Below are 21,111 nucleotides of genomic sequence, written 5' to 3'. Positions count from 1 at the left end.
ATCCGAAAGAAAACTTGAGAATAGCAGAGGGAAGAGTCTAAGGCACAACTTTCAGTAAGTACTGTGCAATCACCTTGGCAATCTGGACAGGGTAACTGATGAAATGTACAGCATTCAAAACACAAAAATAAATTGTATTACTCGGTCTCAGAAGAGTGCACATGAAATAAAAACTCCAAAACCTAGAAATTTGGAATAAAGCAAAAATACAATGTCTTGGTATTATTACAATAACGTGAAATATTTCACAAAAAAAATCATTTCATAGAGTTTGTCATAACAGTTTTCACAATCTTATTGAGGAAGTAACAACACATTACCTTCAGCTCTGCTCTCAGCTAAATGTAACTCAACATGTTCCTGAAGTATTTGACAACTTACAAATACCAATTTGCACATGGGACACGGATAGAGCCTCTGCTTTCCACAACCTAATAAACACAAGGTGAAAAGTAAACTTAGCCAAATGTACAAAATAGTATTTGATAATAAATAAGACATTTTCGTTTTAAAAAGTGAAGAACTAATTGTTTTGTGATTCGCTATAATGAACACCCCTACCCTGCTGTTTTTCCAAATGAAGGAATAAATGTACAAAGTGGCAGAGTTCAGTTTGATATTGTACACTTCCACAGGGTACTCAACTCAATTTTTTTTTAAGGGAAAAGGTGCTATTGTTTTATTTTGCAAGAGTAGACTGAGAGAAGGAAGAAGACCAAAGATCTAGAGATATTAATCAGGTGAGCTGTTAGGTGTTTGTTTGATGAAATTTCCCAATTTTTCTCAAAATGAGGGCTGTAGTTTAGGAATGGGAGATGTAGTACTATATTAAAGGTATAACTTAACTAATTTATTACTTAATGTAACTACAGATAATCATTGGGTAATACTACAGACGTAAAAAACAAATTAGTTAAATATAAAGATGGAATAGCAGATAATGTAATATACAGTGATGCTGGACATCAGATGAACCACAGTAGCCACACCTTCAGTACCAGGAGCTCAGGGAAATTTGGTTCAGAATGATGAGCTACAGTCCAAGCTTCAAACACTAACACATCAGGGAGGGGAAAGTTACCTGGAGATCTTGTTCCAAAAGGCAGTCACACCCAAGTTAAATACCTCTTTTTGGCTTGTGCTCAGGGCTAAGACAGCATAACTGAATGTGAGGCTGGTTTGAGGGTCCAGAGGTTAGTAATGGAGGAGCCTCAAACTTCAGTTTTCCCAAGATTTAATTAGACAAAATTTCTACTTATCCAATACTCCATGATAGAGAAGCAGTCTGACAATTTGTCAATCAATGGAGGTGTAAAAGGAAGTGTGCATTATCAGTGTACATGTATGACATTAAAATTATCTGTAAACACATCAAGGGGCAATAAATAGATGAGTAATAGGAGATTCCAAGGTTAGATCTTCGTGGAAGCCAGAGGTAATTCTGCTGAATGAGAAGACACACCACCAATGCAAACTCTCACCACTAATAGTGATTCTTTGGCTACAGTTAACTAAAAATGGAACCAGGTAAGTCAATACAACACAACTGAACTTTGGAGGAGAGGCACTGGAATAGCATGCTGTGATCAAGTGTGTTGCAGGCTGCAGGCTGCAGACAAGGTGAGAAGGATTAGGAGGGATATTTATTTTTGCCATACTCTCAGGGTGACATTTGCAACTTTGATCTGTTATTTCAATAATATAGCACAAGGCAGGGTCAACAGTCGAGGTATTCAGAGAAGCTCGACAGATTGGAAACAGGGCAGAAGTTTGAAAGGATGGAGGGACCAGATCTTGATTTCAATACTACAAGGCTGACAGCATTGGATTTAAAGGAGAAAGGAGTAGAACCTGAAGAGAAAGAACCATGAACAATATCGGATAACACGGGAGCCAGAAAAGAAAGTGGAGTGGTTAGTAGTTTCACGGACATTGGGCTCAGGGTGAGGGCTCTAAGTGGAGCTGAGACAAACAGGTGAGGATAAATCCATCATGGAAGTCTGCTATTTATTTGAAAATTGGTGACATTTATTTTGCCCCCCTTGCCCCAAAAGCGTTCTGATACACTGAAAACATTTTTATTTTTGTTTTAATCTTGCATGGGACGTGGGCGTCACTGACGAGGCCGACGTTTGTTACCCAATCCTAACTGCCTGTCAAGTGAAAAGCTTCCTGCACATTTCAGGGAGCAATTAAGAATGAACCACATTCATGTGTGTTTGGAGTCACATGAAGGCCAAAGCAGATAAGAATGACAGATTTTCTTCCTTAAAGGATCTTAGCGAAGCAGATGGGATTTTTTGACATTGATGACAGTTGTCATTGTCACGAATGAGATTAGCCTTCAATTTAAGATTTATTAATTGAATTTAAATGCCAGCTATTTTTGTGGTAGAATTCAGACCTGTATCTTCACAGCAATAGCCTGGGCCTCTGGATTACTAACCCACTCACACTTCCTCTAAATGACCATCAAATTAGAAGCATCATACACAAGTTCATACCTTTTTGAGGAGTTTCCAAGATCTCAGCATGTTTGCTTTTAACATGTTCACTTAGATCCTCTCCTGCATTTCCAATAAGGCCACAAAAAGGACATTCTGGGGTATCAAACTTCATGGATTCTTCAGAAGTACTACAAAGTCCATTGCTTTTTGTCTCTCTACGATTCTTATCAAATAGTGTTTGCTCAGGTTGTCTCCAAACTTTTCCTGAAAAGTGTCCATTGACAGATTCTGATTGTATTAATCTTTTAGGTTCGCTTTTTGTCTTTACGTTTTGTCTGAATGTTCTCTCACAGTCAGATGGTGAAGCAGAGTGAGACATCTGAAGCTGTTCTGGTTTGGGCTTTTCCATCCTGTCCCCTCCAAATTCTTGTGGTTCCAGGGTTGTTTTATGTTTTAAATCAGTCAACCTACTGGTCTGAAGTGAAGAATCAAGAACCCCTTCTTGTTCAATGGAATACATTGTCCTGTTATCATCCACAGGTTTCACCTCACTGTGGGAAGTTTCTATATGGAACATTAATTCATTATAACTGATTCCTGATAGGTTGCACATTGGACAACTGTATTCATTTTCTTCATGCATGATAAGAATGTGTGTCCTCATGTCTGGTTCTGACAAGCCACCTTGCCCACAAATATCACAGGTAAACATGTTGGATTAGTTACTTGACACTCATTCAGCTATTTAAGAAAAGGAAAAAGAAATGTGATTGTCCAATACAAAGCATGTAAATATGAACAATATATTCTGTAGTAATTATGATGCATATAGAATACGCACAAAAAAAACTTAGATCCTGCAATGTTAGTCAATGTATTTCCTTTTAAAAATACCCAGATCCTCTTTTTTCTTTCTGAAGAAGGGTCGAGGCCTGAAACGTCAGCTTGCCTGCTCCTCTGATGCTGCTTGGCCTGCTGTGTTCATCCAGCTCTACACCTTGTTATCTCAGATCCTCATGTGGTTGTGTTGAAACTAAAATAGTTTTTCAGAATATATCCAATGGGTGTTACGATCTCTTCAATAATAATACACCACAGTCCAACTCAATCTTCACCTAACTTGATGCCCATATTTTAAGGGGAGTAACTGGACAGCCATGAGAAGAAAGAAACTCAATTGATTTTTCCACAGGATTGCTGGAGGCCAAGGGTCAGACCAAAACTACCAGCTGACATCAGATAACATAGTAAACACCATGAAAAAATATTGCATTTATATTGCACCATTCACAATTGGATTTCATTTAAAAGAAATTTCTTCATTGGCAGTAAACTAAAATATAGTCATTGTTGTGATGCAGGAAACATGACAGTAAATTTGCATATAGCAAGTTCCTCCAAATAGTAAAGTAAGGTGAAGTCATCATAGTCGCAGAGGACCATCAAGCTGCTCTCTCATTAGAGAGAGAGGTGACTGGTGATGAGTTTAACTTGACGGTGGCTCAAGTGAGATTGAGAAGGCAGGACCTTCATGTTGACTTCAGCCAATGTGGGAATTGAACACATGCTGTTGGTGTCACTCTGCATCACCAAAATTCATTCCAGTCAACTGGGATAAATGACCCCCACTCCAAACTACCATGATAAAGGCTAGATAATCAGTGTCTGTGACGTTGCTTGAATGATAAAATTTTAGGCAGGATACCAGGGATAACTGGCCTACTCTTTCAAAACGATCCCATAGACTTTTACATTGACGTCCAAGACAGGCTAGATGAGGAGGTCTCAGTTTAATGTCTCATATGAAACACAGTACCTCCAACTGTGCAGCAGTTGCTTACTTGGCATTGGATTGTCAGCTTTGATTGTGACACTCGTGTCCTGGAGTGGAACTAATCCACGGTACTGAAAATTTTGAGATTAAGGAAGTATAGACATAAAAGCTTTTCAATTCTGGATTGCTGAACATAAAATAAGTATTCACTTTTATGTATGTCAAGGAACCCACAACCTGAAATGTACACATTTAAAATTGAGTCAGACAATTCTATCATGCATAGCTCTAGAGTCAGTGGATATTAAATACTCATTACCAGATTAAGGATGCATGAAATGATTTAGCAACATTATAGCAGTTTCAAATACAGCTTCTGTCACATGGAAAATTGCACTTCTTAAAACAGTGATCTCTTTTAGCAAGAGATAGTAGGAACTGCAGATGCTGGAGAATCCAAGACAACAAGGTGCAGAGCTGGATGAACACAGCAGGCCAAGCAGCATCATAGGAGCAGAAAGGCTGACGTTTCGGGCCTAGATCCTTCATCAGAAATGGGGGAGGGGAATGGGGTTCTGAAATAAATAGGGAGAGAGGGGGAGGCGGATAGAAGAGGATAGGTGGAGAGGAAACAGACAGGTCAAAGAGGCGGGGATGGAGCCAGTAAAGGTGAGTGTAGGTGGGGAGTTAGGGAGGGGATAGGTCAGTCCAGGGAGGACGGACAGGTCAAGGGGGCGGGATGAGGTTAGTAGGTAGGAGATGGGGATGCGGCTTGAGGTGGGAGGAGGGGATAGGTGGGAGGAAGAACAGGTTAGGGAGGCAGGGACGAGCTGGACTGGTTTTGGGATGCGGTAGGGGGAGGGGAGATTTTGAAGCTTGTGAAATCCACATTGATACCATTGGGCTGCAGGGTTCCCAAGCAGAATATGAGTTGCTGTTCCTGCAACCTTCGGGTGGCATCGTTGTGGCACTGCAGGAGGGCCAGGATGGACATGTCGTCTGAGGAATGGGAGGGGGAGTTGAAATGGTTCACGACTGGGAGGTGCAGTTGTTTATTGCGAACCGAGCGTAGGTGTTCTGCAAGGCGGTCCCCGAGCCTCTGCTTGGTTTCCCCAATGTAGAGGAGGCCACAACGGGTACAGCGGATGCAGTATACCACATTGGTAGATGTGCAGGTGAACATCTGCTTGATGTGGAAAGTCTTCTTGGGGCCTAGGATGGGGGTGAGGGAGGAGGTATGGGGGCAGGTGTAGCACTTCCTGCGGTTGCAGGGAAAACTGCCGGGCGAGGTGGGGCTGGAGGGGAGTGTGGAGTGAACAAGGGAGTCACGGAGAGAGTGGTCCCTCCGGAAAGCAGATAAGGGTGGGGAGGGAAAGATGTCTTTGGTGGTGGGGTCGGATTGCAGATGGCGGAAGTGTCGGAGGATGATGCGTTGGATCTGGAGGTTGGTGGGGTGGTACGTGAGGACGAGGGGCATTCTTTTTTGGTTCTTATTGTGGGGACGGGGTGTGAGGGATGAGTTGCGGGAAATGTGGGAGACACGGTTGGGGGTGTTCTCGACCACTGAGAGGGGGGAAGTGGCGATCCTTGAAAAACGAGGACAAATGAGATGTACGGGAGTGGAATGCCTCATCCTGGGAGCAGATGCGGCGGAGGCGAAGGAATTGGGAATAGGGGATCGCATTTTTGCAGGAAGGTGGGTGGGAGGAGGTGTATTCTAGGTAGCTGTGGGAGTCAGTGGGCTTGAAATGGATATCGGTTTCTAGGTGGTTGCCCGAGATGGAGACAGAGAGGTCCAGGAAGGAGAGAGAGGTATTAGAGATGGTCCAGGTAAACTTAAGGTTGGGGTGGAAGGTGTTGGTGAAGTGGATGAACTGTTCGAGCTCCTCGTGGGAGCACGAGGTGGCGCCGATACAGTCATCAATGTAACGGAGGAAGAGGTGGGGTTTAGGGCCAGTGTAGCTTTGGAAGAGGGATTGTTCCACGTAACCTACAAAGAGGCAGGCGTAGCTTGGGCCCATGCGGGTACCCATGGCCACCCCCTTTGTCTGTAGGAAGTGGGAGGAATTGAAAGAGAAGTTGTTGAGGGTGAGGATGAGTTCGGCTAAGCCGATGAGGATGTCAGTGGAGGGGGACTGGTCGGGCCTGTGGAACAGGAAGAAGCAGAGGGCCTTTAGGCCATCTGTATGGGGAATGCAGGTGTATAGGGACTGTACGTCCATGGTAAAGATGAGGTGTTGGGGACCGGGGAATTGGAAGTTCTGGAGGAGGTGGAGGGCATGGGTGGTGTCACGGACATAGGTAGGGAGTTCCTGGACCAAGGGGGAGAAAATGGAGTCCAGATAGTTGGAGATAAGTTCGGTGGGGCAGGAGCAGGCGGAGACAATGGGTCGACCAGGGCATTCAGGTTTGTGGATTTTGGGAAGGACAATGTGGTATACTGCATCCGCTGTACCCGTTGTGGCCTCCTCTACATTGGGGAAACCAAGCAGAGGCTCGGGGACCGCCTTGCAGAACACCTACGCTCGGTTCGCAATAAACAACTGCACCTTCCAGTCGCAAACCATTTCAACTCCCCCTCCCATTCCTCAGATGACATGTCCATCCTGGCCCTCCTGCAGTGCCACAACGATGCCACCCGAAGGTTGCAGGAACAGCAACTCATATTCTGCTTGGGAACCCTGCAGCCCAATGGTATCAATGTGGATTTCACAAGCTTCAAAATCTCCCCTCCCCCTACCGCATCCCAAAACCAGTCCAGCTCGTCCCCGCCTCCCTAACCTGTCCTTCCTCCCACCTATCCCCTCCTCCCACCTCAAGCTGCATCCCCATCTCCTACCTACTAACCTCATCCCGCCCCCTTGACCTGTCCGTCCTCCCTGGACTGACCTATCCCCTCCCTAACTCCCCACCTACACTCACCTTTACTGGCTCCATCCCCGCCTCTTTGACCTGTCTGTTTCCTCTCCACCTATCCTCTCCTCTATCCATCTTCTATCCGCCTCCCCCTCTCTCCCTATTTATCTCTTTTAGCAAGTTGTTTTAGAAAATCCAAAGTACATTTTAATTTTTTAGTAAATGCTGCCCATCACTTATCGTTGTTTCTGAGTCAAAAACGGTACTGACTGTTGTGCAATGAGGACCATCACTTCTGATTTTTGATGGACAGAAGACCATTGGTGAAGCAATTAATGATTGTTGGGCCAAGGCAACTCCTCTGAGGGACTGCTGAAGAGATAACTAAGGTTTATGATAATTTTGTTTTTATTCATTTTCTGAATATGGATATTGCTGGCAGTTAGGAGTCAGCCAGTGGATCTGGAGTTATTAAAACAATTCAGTAGTTTCATGATAACGGTTAATTGACCTAGCATATTATTCCAGGTGTATTAATTGAATTTAAACTCAACCAGCTGCAATACTGAGATTGGACTCATGTCTCTGGAATATGAATTCAGCTAATAAGTTCTCTTCATTTTGGCACAAGTTCTCAGATACTAATAAGCAGTTTGCAGGGTCAGCCAGTTTGGGTGTGCTCTTGTCATTTCCAGTACCCAGGTTAATGTTAAATGGACCATCTAGTTTTATTATTATTCAACTTTTCTGTATGATTAATATAAATAAATGGCTTGCTTGACTGTTTCAGAGGTCTGTTAAGAGACAATCATGATGCTCTGGGTCTAGAGTCATGAGGCCAGACAAAGGGGTGCCAGTAGCTTTCCTCCCTGAAATGGTAATCGTGAAGTGAACTAGATGGGCTTTAACAACAGCAAAAACAAACTGCTCTGGGAATTAACCTTAGTTTTCTATAGCAACTAACATTCATTCTATGATATTATTACTGAGAATAACTGCACTTGACATCAAGGCTGCATTTGACTGATGAAATTAAGTAAATAGCTACTCAGGAAAAATTTGATACATCATCGAATTCCTGAGTAACTATTAAACTGGCCCCATACTTATCTTACACACCCCAACTACACCTTCACCATGCCAGTTACACACTCCCAGTCATCATTCCCCCTATAATTCTTTTTGCGACTGTGCAAACCTCCATAGTCCATTTGTGGCAGCAGTTTCTAGAATTGGAAACCATGCATTGTTATGCTGATCAGCAGGCATGGGGCTTCCCATCAGCTGCACATCTTACAGGAAACACTGTCCCCAAACTTTGACCTGACACTCCTTTTCCCACCATCAGACCCGAACTCACTCCCCCCTGCCAAACCTGAACCCCCATTCCCCGGCTGGTCCCAATTTCATTTATCCACTACCCACACTTCAAGATCTCAGTGGCTAACCTGAGTATGCCACTACCATTACAGACTTCATTTGTAAGTGTGTAGAAGATTGCGCACTGAAGAAGTTAATCTGAATGTTCCCAATTGGAAACCACGGATGAACCAGGAGATCCGCTCCCCGCTGAAGTCCAGGTCTGAGGCATACAAGTCGGACAACCCTGACCTATACAGGAAATCCAGGTACGACCTTTGTAAGGCCAGAGATGCCAAGCAGCAATACTAGACTATACTTGAGATCCAAACCAACCACATGGATACCCATCATCTGTGGCAAGGCTTACACGACACAATAGGCTACAAAGCAAAGTCGAACAGAATCACATGCAACAATACATCCCTACACAACAGCTCAATACATTCTACGCTCACTTCGAGCAGAAGATCAATGAAACCATGTCACATAAGCCAACAGCCTCAAATGCACCTGTACCCACGGCACCACTGCAGATGTTAATTTGGCCTTGACAGTGAACCCATGAAAAGCAACTGGCCAGATATGGTCACCTGCGGTGCACTCAGATCCTGGGCAGACCAGCTGGTGGGAGTATCTGCTGACATTTTTAACTTCTCCTTACTACGATCTGAAGTCCCCAACTTCTTCAATAAGACCACCATCATCTCAGCGCCAAAGATAAATCATACAGTATGCCTCAATGACTACTGCCCGGTGGCTCTGACTTCCATCATCAGGAAGTGCTTTGAGATGTTAATCATGGTTTGCATCAACTTCAGCCTACTAAATTGATTTGATCCTTTGCAATTTACCTACTAGCACAACAGGTCCATGACAGATGCTATCTCCCTGGCCCTACTCTTATCCCTGGAACATCTGGATAACAGGGATACACACGTTAGGCTCCTACTTACTGACTACAGTTCTGCCTTCAGCACCATAATTCGAAACAAACTTATCTCTAAACTCAGAGATCTAGGTCTCAGCAGCTCCTGTATTCTTGACTTCCTGACCCATAGATTGCAATCAATAAGAATGGGCAACAACACCCACAATCTTCAACACTGCGTACTCACCCCCCAGCTATACTCCTAATACAGTCACGACTGCGTGGCCAAATTCTGCCTCAACTCCATTTAAAAGTTTGCTGACCCCACTACTGTTGTAGGTCAGATCTCAAACAATGAATACACGGATTACAGGAATGAGAAAGAGTGCTTAGCAGCATGGTGTAAGGACAACAATCTCTCCATCAATGTCAGCAAACAAAGGTGCTGATCATTGATTTCAAGAAGCAGAGAGGAAGGCACACCCCTTCTGCATCAATTGCGCCGATGGGGAGATGGTGGGGAGCATCAAGTTCCTGGCAGTGATGATCACCAACAATCTGTCCTGGTTCACCCACGTCAATGCAATGGTCAAGAAAGCACAACAATGCATCAAAGCATGGTATGGTAACTGCTGTTCCCAACACCGCAAGAAACTACAGAGTTGTGAACACAGCGCAGTCCATCATGCAAACCAGCCTTCAATACACTGACTCCAACTATACTTCCCGCTGCCTCAAGAAAGTAACCAACATAATCAAAGATCCCTCCCACCACAGTTATACAGTCTTCCAAATGCTTCCATCGAGCAGAAGATATAAAAGTTTCAGTATACATATGAACAGATTCGAAAACAGCTTTTTTCCCCACTGTTATCAGGCTTTTGAATGGACCTCTCAAATGTTAATATTGATCTCTCTCTCTCTCTCTGCACCTTCTCTGCAGCTGTAACACTGTATTCTGTGCTCTGTCTGTTATCCTGATGCACTTTGTACAGTACAATCTGCCTGTATAGTATGTAAAACAACACTTTTCACTGTATCTCAGTACATGACAACAATAAATCAATTAGTCAGATCCAACCCTAAACATCACCTACCCTGGTACTGTTGCTACCTTCTCCCTTTTCCCAAATGGCACCCTTTCCCCTCTACCTCTGGCACATTATTTACCTATCCCTCTACTTACCGGGCTAGCTAACATCATACTTACTTTATGCACTTACCTTTTGACAGCAGCTATCAAAATGTTTGTCTAGACCTTTAAATTTCAGAACACAACAGCTAACTGCTGTGAAAAGCGCGCATGATCTGCCTTCCCCTGATAGTTCTGCACTACAAAAGGAAGTAATCAAGAAGTTTAGTTAGTTTTTAGTTTTCCTGCTTCAGTCCACATTTTTTGCCAATAACCTGTTATTTGATGTTCTTATATTTAATTCCTGAAACTTGATTAGTCACAAGAGTCATTACAACACTGTAGGCCATTTAGTTCATGATGGCACCCCATACAGTAAGTCAATCAGTCCTACTCCCCTGCTCCATCCAGTTAGCTCTGGAAGTATTTAAGTGTTGGTCAAATTTCCTTCTGAAATAATTTGTCATCTTTATTTCAATCACCCTTATAAATAGCAAGTTCCAGCTTACTACAACTCACAGCATGAAAAGGTTCTTTCTCACATTCCCCAGTACTGCTTGCCCAAAACCTTATTTCAGTCTCTCCTAGTCCTTGTATATCAGCTAAGGGAACAGCTTTTATTCTGCTGTTTTATCTAAAGCTGTGTTGCAGTCTTCTAGGTTGTAATTTCCCTACAACCTCTCTTTTGTTCCAAGAGAAACAATCTCAGCATCTCCAATCTAACACAGTATCTAAAATCCCTCAACTCTGGAACCATTCTCCTCTGCACCTTTTGAAGATCTTCATATCATTCCTAAAAAGTGTGACCATAACTATACACAATACTCTAGGTGGATCCACCCAGAGCTTTATAAGAAAAATACAGAATAAATTCCTCAGAAATAGCAAGAACTGCAGATGCTGGAGTTAGAGATAACACAGTGTGGAGCTGGAGAAACACTGCAGGCCAGGCAGCATCAGAGGAGCAGGAAAGTTGACAAGAGAGAGATTGTAGGGAAATCACAACCTAGAAGACTGCAACATAGCTTTAGATAAAACAGCAAAATAAAAGCTATTCCCTTAGCTGATATACAAGGACCAAGAGAGACTGGTCTCAGTTTTGGTCAACTTTCCTGCTCCTCTGATGTTCCCTGGCCTTCTGTGTTCCTCCAGCTCCACACTGTGTTATCCCAAAATAAATTCCTGTCCTTTGCTTCATAAATGAAGAAAAGATCATTTTGCCTTGTTAACTAATCTATCAATATGTCTGGACGCTATCAAAAATCTATGCACACAAATACCCAGGTCTTTTTGTGTCTAAACATCTTTTAGGACCATGTCATTCAGGCTATATTGCCTGTCCCTATCCCTTCCATCAAAATACACATCATGCTTCTCAGTGCTAAATTCCATTTGGCAATTTTCTGTCCATTCTGCTAACCTATCCATGTAACACTGCAGTTGATTGGTATTACCCTCAGTTTACCACGAGGTTTGGTATCTTCTCGATGTGACGTTGTGAGGTAACAGTAATGTAATTCAGAGTCCCAGAGAAGTGCTGTAGAATTCCATCACGACAGGTGGTCAAATTTAAATTTCACACAATAAATCTAGAAGGGATGGACAAGGAAAACTTCTGATAACCAAACAAGTACAGACAGTAGCAGAATGTACTATGTAAAGGAACCAGTGGCTCAGTAGCACCACTAATGTCTGATTTCTAAAGGCCATAACTGCTAGAATGGGTTTGTGGCTGGTAGTGATGGGAAATAATTTACTTTCACTCATCCTCACCAATCTATCCACCACAGATGCATCTATTCTTCACCTTGTTAGCAGGAATGACCATCACATAAATCCATGCGGATTAAGTCCCATCACACACACTCAATCGTGTTATGGTGAAGAGATCAAGCAATTCAAAGTGAGCTCCGTGAGCTGCTATGGCCCTTCAGCAGCAGAATTGCATTCCACCAGAACTGATAGCCTCATTGCTTGGCATATCCCTCACTTCATTTAACATCAAGCAAAGGATCAACCCTGGTTCAAAGAAGTATGCAGGAGGACATGCCAAGAGCAGCACCAGAAATTGCTGAAAACAAGGTAAACAAACACGGAAGGCTCGAGAAATTCAGGAAGTCTGACAGCATCTGTGCAGTGAAATAGGGTTAAAGTTTCATGTCTGGTATGGCTCTTCTTCAAAACCACAGGAATAGTTCTGCCCCACTCTGCTCTATATACACGAGATCTGGATGGTGTACCAGCGTTATAGTAAGATGCTCAACCACTTGCACCCAAATTGCAGTTGTGCTCTTCTGAAGATCACGTGCCAGGGCAGAATACTCAGCCACTGAGGTGCTCATCCTAGCTGGCATGTCAAGCATCTACACCTTATTGACGTAATCACAACTGAATCGGGCTGGTCATCTAGCCAGAATTCTTCACAGCTGCTCACCAAAGTGCAGCTTCTCTCCAGCAAACTCGTTCAAAACTCAAATGCCTGTGATTTCCTATCCTATCTGCAATAGAATCTTTTGGACCCAGGTCGGCTTCAGCAGTCACTTAATTTATCACTGGAATCCTACCAGTCATTCCAAAGGTGAAGACGGTTGACCCTTACATTAAATGTTCATTAAGAGATACCGCCTTCCTTACCAGTCCACAGGCCTTTCTTGATTTCCTTTTCACAGCCTAGCCGACAGACAAGAAGAACTACCTTCTTGACCCTACCTGCCTTGGAACCATAAAAGACACCTTGTATCGTGATTTTAATTTCTAATTATTTGTGGCCGTCGCTCCCCCACCCCACTTAGGGCTAGAGCTGAGACTCAGCGCAAAACTTCTCTTTTCTCATAATTGAGCAGTGGCTACGGTGTTTCGTCTAACTTCTTCCTCCACTACTGCGCAGGCGCACGGTGTTCTCTCTTCCGGTGGAGAGGGCAGCTTTTTTTTCAATCGCCAATGTGTCACAACAAAAAGATCCCCCCATTCCATCACTTCCGGTATGAGGATTTTCATTTTGGGGCGGGTTGTGGGGAAGACCGCTTGACTATTTTTTTAAAATAGCAATCCCGTAATTGGATGGATATGTTATTGTTGTTTTGTGAAATGGAAAGTACGATAATCAAACTGGAGAAGAGGGCTTTAATTTGGAAGTGAGTTGACGGAATCGTAAACGATTGGTCGGGGCGAGAGAAGTTGTTGAGGGTGCGCAGACGCAGATAGGGTGTCGGTGTCGAGGTGGCTGTTGGGATCGTTGCGCCCGCGCTGTCGCCATATTGTGGGTTCGGGTCTAAGGGTCTAACGGTCGGTGCGCGAGTGCTCGGAGAAGCGAGCGACAGCTGCAGGTGAGCTCCTTCCCCCCCCCCTCATCCCCGGAGACTTCCCCGGTCGCCAACGACCGGGCCTTATTCGTCGGAACCCTTGTAGCCATGGCGTTCTCAGTGGTAGGCCGTCCCCAAAATCCAGGACGCTCCACACCCTGTACTTCGGCCTTTAACTAGCGGGCCGCATTTGCCGTGGCTCCCCGTGCCGTGAGTATTCCCTGGACAACCCTCTGATTCCCCGAGTGTGTGGGGCGGCGGCGAAGGAGGAGACAGAGGTCCTCTTCCACGGTTTCCAAAGGTGAATCGCCACTTTGGGGCGGTAGAGACTGAAAGTAAAGGAAGAGATTTTTACTTGGTCCAAAGTAACCGTTTTTACTGTAATAAAAACTTGAACTGTCATGCTACAGTTCTGAGTTCTAATACTACTTTTGCTGGTCAGAGATTTTTGTACTGAGTTGTCGTTTTATGGCTGTATGAAATGTACAATGTCCTGCATCACCTGAAGATTGCTAGTTGCAGTAGACAAACTCTGGATATATTAGAGCATTCACATTTAAATTAGAACAATGTTCAAATTAGGTTATAACATTTGAAAGTTTGAGCACCTCTGTCAGGGATCGTAGGAGTGATACTTAGGGAGTTTGAGTAATGTGTGGTGTCCAAGGAACTGTGAATTTAGTGCAGGAAGTCAGAAAGTGGCAATGTCTTAAAGTCGTAGAGATATGTACAGCATGGAAACAGACCCTTCGGTCCAACTTGTAACTACCAATCAGATATCCTAAATTAATCTAGCCCCATTTACCAGCATTTGGCCCTTTTCCCTCTAAACCCTTTCTATTTGTGTACCCATCCAGATGGATTTTAAATATTGTAACTACCAGCTGCTTCCTCCACCCCTGCCAGCTCATTCCATACACATACCACCGTCTATGAAAAGGTTGCCCCTTCGGTCCCTTTTAAATCTTTCCCCTCTCACCTCCAGTTTTGGACTCCCCTACCTTGAGGAAAAAAACTTGTCCGTTCGCTTTATCCATCCCCCTCTCTAAGTTCACTCAGCCATCGATGCTTCAGAGAAAATAGTCTCAGCCTTTGCCTATAGCTCAAATCCTCCAATTCTGGCAACATCCTTGTAAATTTTTTCTGAAGCCTTTCAAGTTTCACAACATCTTTCCTATTGTGGGAAGACCAGAATTGAATGCAGTATTCCAAAGATGGCCTGACCAATGTCCTGCACAGCCACAACATGACTTCCTCCCAACTCCTATACTCGTGCACTGACCAATAAAGGCAGGCGTACTAAATGTCTTCTTCACTACCCTGTCATCCCCATCTCAAACATGTCTTCCTGAGGGTCTGGAAAGGAGTTACATAACACTGACGGTTAGAAAGTACAAAAATATTGGAGGAGTAGCATCCATTGTGTTTTAAAAGAGTAGGGCTCAGAAAATTGGGACCCACAATGATAACACTACAAACCCTGTGTCTCATCACACCTGCTGGTTTCTCCAACCTATCCCTGTAGTCAATTACTATACTTTCGCACCATTGTCTCTTTCCCCATTGCCAACTGCTTCCGGTCTTTTTATATATCTGACACTCTCGGAGAGGTTGTCCATAGCACATTGCAGGTGCCAAGAGTTGAAGATTTAATGGAACCTTGCTGAATTACTGACTCTTACCATTTTCCAGCTAGAATTCTGTTGACAGATTAATCTGTTTACTATATTTTCTATTTATTTCTAGATTGTTTGTTTATAAACTGAAATTTCTGTTCTAACAACCCATTCTCACACAACTGTTTTTAAGAGTTAAAAAATAATTCTGTTGGCTGGGGAACTGGTTGATGTTTCTAGTTTTTCTTAAACATCTGGAGCTTCAGTATGTAGGATATACCATTTGATCTAGTGATGGATAAATTAAGTTATACAAATTGCAAATAGCCAGAACACAAGAGTTGCTCAAACAGTCTCCAATTGTTTTAAAGTTAAATCATTTAATCAAAGTCTGTACTTTTAAGAGGGACTTAGACTAGGGAGGGAGAGAGAACAATAGTAATTGAATGTCCTAAAATAAAGGCACATTTTTCTGAAATACATAGCCTTGAATATTTAGTTTTAAAGGTTTACTGGAAATTACAAGCTCTGAAAAATTGGAATATTTTCAGCATTTCAAAAAAGTATGAATTAAAATTAGATGTCATATCTCAAAATATACTGTCATAGATTTTTTTAAAGTGTGATTGCCTTTGTATTTAAGGTGAAAATCTATCCGTTATGGTGCTTTTACAGCTGTAAGGTTTATTTGATCATATTGGGAATGTTTAAATACAGGCATGGCAAGCCCAGTAAAAGATAACTACAGGATGAGAAGCTACAAGAACAAAGCATTAAACACTCAGGAAATGCGAAGACGACGAGAGGAAGAAGGTATCCAGTTACGGAAACAGAAAAGGGAAGAGCAGGTGTGTATGTGATAATAGGTCTGTAAAAGCTTTTTGATAAGTAGACTTGGTTCATGCCTTCATTTGATTACTTTTTTTCTGCTCGTGTTCCAGTTGTTCAAGCGCAGGAATGTGGCAGTTCCCGGAAGTGATGAAGCCATGTTTGAAAGCCCCATTCAAGACCCTGATATAAGCTCTACTGTAGTATCTTTACCTGGCGTAAGTAGAAAGAGCAAGAATGTTTTTGTCTATGTTGAACAGAATTTCTAAACACTGAAGTGTCCATTCTTAAATGTCTTCAATTGTAGGAAGGTGTAATCACAGTAGAAATGGTACAGATGATCTTTTCAGAAGATCCTGATCAGCAACTCGCAGCCACACAGAAGTTTCGGAAACTGTTGTCAAAAGGTGAGAACCTTGTGCTGAATGCAGTGCTGTAGAGAGTTGTTACTGTTGATAAGAACCAAGTCTTTCAGTGCGAGGAAGAGGCAGCACCTGCCAGTAGTTTGGAGGGAAGGGAAGGAGAGAAGGAGCAGGAGCAGGAGCCTGCCAAGAGTGGTGATAGGGGAGTAGGAAGGGTGGACTGCCAGAACAAGGCAATAAGGATTTGTTTTGCACATGGTCTTGAGACAATTTAAATGCAGTGCTGCCTGGGAAATCGACGCTTTCCTTTGAAATGTGGTTTTAAGTTTAATGGAAGGTTGATCATTATTGAGGATATTGATTAATTATAATATTGCATCTGTGCAAGTCCAAATACGGTCAGCCCCCAGGTTACGAACAGGTTCCATTCCTGAATATGTTCATAAGTCGATTTGTGTACGAGCCGGAACACAATTCAGTACAGTATAAAATAGCTGTTTGTAAGTACAAGAAACGTTCGCATGTCTAATCTTTAAAATTAATATTCTTATGGAATCTCACTTGTAAGTATGTGTGTTTATAAGGGAGACATACATAAATCAGGGATTGCCTGTACCCATAGGTCAATACAAATACAGAAGATGTTGTAACTACATGATTAGGCTAACATGAGTTGGTAAGAAGCGAAAAATAGACCCAAAATTGAATCGCAGTTTCTGAGAAAATCACGGAGCTGGAATGAGAGGATGGGCTTACTTTTACCATTTCTATCATATGTACTCTAATCATCAAGAGTAGGTGGACACTTAATTACTGGACCGATAAAAGTATGTACAACTCCTGCATCCTTTGTTTAAGTCTGGGTTTCTACGATATTCTCTCTCATTGTTGCAATTGTTTTCCTGTTCTATTTTACCAGGGATCTCTAGTTTTGGATGAATGGTCTTTTTTTTCCATAATGGGAAATCTTGTGAAATTTAGTGCCATTTTTCTCTATTTTAAGTAAGTGTTAAGTAAATAGGAACAAATGCATATTTCACAACAATTAGATTTTTTAAAATTCATTTGTGGGGATGTGGGCATCACTAGCTGACCAGCACTTATTGCCTGTCTCTAGTTTCTCTTGAGAAGTTGGGGATGAGTTACCTTCTTGAACCGCCACAGTCCACCTGCAGTGGGTTGACCCACAATGCCATTATGGGGAGAATTCCAGGATTTTGACCTAGTGTCCGTGAAGGAACGGCGCTATATTTCCAAGTCGGGATGGCGAGTGGCTTGGAGGGGATATTGCAAATGGTGTTCCCATGTATCTGCGGCCCTTGTCCTTCTCGATGGACGTGGTTGTGGGTTTGGAAGGTGCTGTCTGAGGATCTTTGGCAAATTTCTGCAGTGCACCTTGCAGATAGTACACACTGCTGCTACTAAGTGTCGGTGGTGGATGGAGTGGATGCTTGTGGATGTGTTGCCAATCAAGCGTGCTGCTTCGTCCTCGATGTTCTCAAGCTTCTTGAGTGCTGTTGGGTATGCATCCGTCCAGGCAAGTGGGGAGTGTTCCATCACGCTTCTGACTTGTGCCTTGTAGATGGTGGACACTTTCTGGCGAGTCAGGAAGTGAGTTAATTGCTGCAATATTCCTAGCCTCTGACCTGCTGTTGTAGCCACTGTTTATGTGGCAAGTCCAGTTGAGTTGCTGGTCAATGGTAACCTCCAGGACATTGATAGTGGGGGATTCAGTGATGGTAATACCATTGAGTGTCAAGGAGCGGTAGTTAGTCTCTTATTGGTGATGGTCATAGCCTGATATTTATGTGGCATGAATGTTACTTATCACTTGTCAGCCCAAGCCTAGATATTGTCCAGATCTTGTTGCATTTGAACATGGATTGCATTAGAATCTGAGGAGTTGTGAATGGTGCCGAACATTGTGCAATCATTGGCGAACATCCCTACTTCTCCCCTTATGATTAAGTGAAGGTCTTTGAAGCAGCTCAAGATGGCTAGTACCTTGAGGAACTTCTGCTGAGATGTCTTGGAACTGAGGTGACTGACCTCAAAGACCGTAACCATCTTCCTATCTGCCAGGCATGACTCAGCGGAGAGTTTGCCCTTGATACCCATTGTTTCCAGTTTTGCTAGGGCGCCTTGATGTCACACTCGGTTGAATATGTCCTTAATGTTAAGGGCTATCATCCTCACCTCACCTCTGCAATTAACTTCTTTTTGTCCATGTTTGAATCGAGGTTGTAATGAAGTCAGGAGCTGAGTCGCCCTGCCAGAGCCCGCCTGGGTGTCACTGAGCAAGTGCTGCTTGATAGCACTGTTGAAGACACGTTCCATCATTTTACTGATGACTGAGGGTATACTGATGGAGCTATAACTGGCTGGGTTGGATTTGCCCTGCTTCTTACATACTGGACATACCTGGTCCATTTCCCACATTTTTGGGCAGATGCCATTGTTGTGACCGCACTGGAACAGCTTGACTAGAGGAGCAGCAAGTTCTGGAGCACAAGTCTTCAGTACTATTGCTCGAATGTTGTCAGGACCCACAGTCTTTGCAGTTTCTAATGCCTCCAAGTGTTTCTTGATATCACATGAAGTGAATTGAATTGGCTGAAGACTGGTAGCTGTGATACTGGGGACCCTGGAGGAGGGAGAGATAAACTTGGCACTTCTAGCTGAAGATTGCTGCGAATTCTTTAGCCGTATCATTTGCACTGATGTGCAGAGATCCTCCTACATAGAGGATTTGGCAGTTGAATTTGTCCAGCATCTTCATTACATTTTGTTTTACATGCTTGACTCTGCCTGTGTCAAAGTTTGAGCTGAACATTTAAACCCCCACAGAACGGTCAATTCAATCACTACTACTTAATGAACACATGCAGTTCACAAATTTTCCAAGATTGTAACCTATATCAATGACAGCGAGGAAGAAATCAGTTTCCTATCCTATGAATATTATGGAGTTGATTTGTTTGTTTCAAAAAGACTTTGTAATATGTTCATTCTTGTTAACCCTTCCTATGAATGTAATGGGTATCTACAGTATTCAGTATCAGTCAAGTCCACACTTAGGTACAAATTGTTGCGCTGAACCTAGGCACAAGAATACATGTGGCAGAGCTTCTGAAGTTAATGAAACAAAGTAACTATTTTTAGTTCTCCAGTAGATTGTGTTGAATTTATCCTTCCTTGAATCTATTTAATCCTAATCTTAGCAATGAATCAGGTGTGCTGGTAGGCTTCAGATTTTTAAGAGACATTTCATTATCTCCTAATGTAAATCATTCAATGTTGTTGTCTCAGCATTCAAAATGGCCACTAAGACTTTTTAATGATTCAAAAACTTCAGTAATTAGGATAATCCCTAGTTCTCTAGGTGATGGTTCAGCTTTTGTTGTCTGCTGAATAGCTTACTATCATGCTGATCCATTGGAGAAGAGAGAGTTCCCTCGACTCTCAACCCTCAAATCATGCTGATCTGACCAATGTCAGAGTTTTTGTGATTTAAAGGAGTGATGAAAGAGTCTGAAATTCTGTCCCACAATGCTAAATTAAATGGATATTTCGAGTTTAAAAAAAAAATTATTGTGCCAGAACAGCAGATTATTATGGAGGCAAATGAAATGTTTATTGTAAGTGGAATGAAATAAAGGTTTGTTACAGTTGTATATGGCATTGTTGAGAATAAATCTGGAGCAACATGTACACTTTTGGTCTCCTTTCCTAAAGAAAGGACAGTTGCATTCGAAACTTCAGGCAAGGTTTTGTTGACTGGTTCTTGAGATGAAGAAATTTTCTAATTAGTAAAAGTTGTTCAGTTTTAGTCTGTATCCATTGACGTTCAGCAGAGTGACAAGTGATCTGATTGAAACATATAGGTTGCTGAGGGAACGTGATGTGTTGGATGCTGATTCCCTTTGAGAGAAATTACAATGAATGCAAATAGTTTTAAATAAGGGATCATTCATTTAAGACGGATGATGAAAAGATTTGAGGGTTGAGAGTCAATGGATCCGGGGTCACTGAATATTTTTAAGCAGAGGTAATGACTTCCTTGCTAGTCGATTATTTATGAGTATTAGGGTTAAACAGGAGTTGAGACCACAGTCGGATCAGCCATAATCTAAATGAATAGCGTAGCAAGCACAGGACAGAATGGTCTTTTAATTTATATGTTCATATGTATGTAAAGATTGAGTTCCATTTCCTACAAGTAAATAAGTAGCATGTCTTACTGAAATATTTGATTTTTATTTTAATCACATTCTGAGTATCATAGAACAGGATAATAGGAATTATGGAAAAATGGTATCCTGGATTTCACTTATAAATATTCCTTTCAGAACCTAATCCTCCAATAGATGAAGTCATAAATACACCTGGTATTGTGCCAAGATTTGTGGAGTTTTTGAAGAGGAATGAGAATTTTACCCTCCAAGTGAGTTTTTTTAATGAGTTTGTTTTGGTAATGAATCTCAGAACATTACACAATATAAGTAACAGTATGTCCTTCCGAGTAATACATTTGTTATTTTACAACAGACATGTATTTAACATG

General features: G+C 42.5%; 2 protein-coding genes across 11 annotated transcripts in view; one reads left to right on the top strand and one right to left on the bottom strand.

The window, feature by feature from the left end:
- Nucleotides 1-13,352, bottom strand: part of zufsp (zinc finger containing ubiquitin peptidase 1) — a 42,876-nt gene extending 29,524 nt beyond the window's left edge. The window contains exons 1-5 of one of the 8 annotated variants that reach the window (XM_048597466.1): nucleotides 13,074-13,352; nucleotides 11,894-12,028; nucleotides 10,531-10,639; nucleotides 2,505-3,188; nucleotides 321-431 (exon numbers count right to left, since the gene is read on the bottom strand). In XM_048597466.1, coding sequence (XP_048453423.1) covers nucleotides 321-431; nucleotides 2,505-3,159 — 766 coding nt within the window. In that variant the 5' untranslated portion in view covers nucleotides 3,160-3,188; nucleotides 10,531-10,639; nucleotides 11,894-12,028; nucleotides 13,074-13,352. The other 7 variants (XM_048597469.1, XM_048597468.1, XM_048597465.1 and 4 more) reach the window with 7 other exon arrangements.
- Nucleotides 13,353-13,423: 71 nt separating this feature from the next.
- Nucleotides 13,424-21,111, top strand: part of kpna5 (karyopherin alpha 5 (importin alpha 6)) — a 32,709-nt gene continuing 25,021 nt past the window's right edge. Inside the window, exons 1-5 of one of the 3 annotated variants that reach the window (XM_048597473.1) lie at nucleotides 13,424-13,573; nucleotides 16,075-16,205; nucleotides 16,299-16,403; nucleotides 16,493-16,592; nucleotides 20,897-20,991. In XM_048597473.1, the coding sequence (XP_048453430.1) occupies nucleotides 16,077-16,205; nucleotides 16,299-16,403; nucleotides 16,493-16,592; nucleotides 20,897-20,991 (429 nt within the window). In that variant the 5' untranslated portion in view covers nucleotides 13,424-13,573; nucleotides 16,075-16,076. Of the gene's footprint in view, nucleotides 13,574-13,622; nucleotides 13,766-16,074; nucleotides 16,206-16,298; nucleotides 16,404-16,492; nucleotides 16,593-20,896; nucleotides 20,992-21,111 lie in introns of those variants that run through there. The other 2 variants (XM_048597474.1, XM_048597472.1) reach the window with 2 other exon arrangements.

The sequence above is a fragment of the Rhincodon typus genome, chromosome 5, assembly GCF_021869965.1.
Source record: "Rhincodon typus isolate 14 chromosome 5, sRhiTyp1.1, whole genome shotgun sequence".
Classification (NCBI taxonomy): Eukaryota; Metazoa; Chordata; class Chondrichthyes; order Orectolobiformes; family Rhincodontidae; genus Rhincodon; species Rhincodon typus.
Note: the sequence above shows the minus strand (reverse complement) of the source record. Positions and strands in the feature narration are given on the sequence as shown.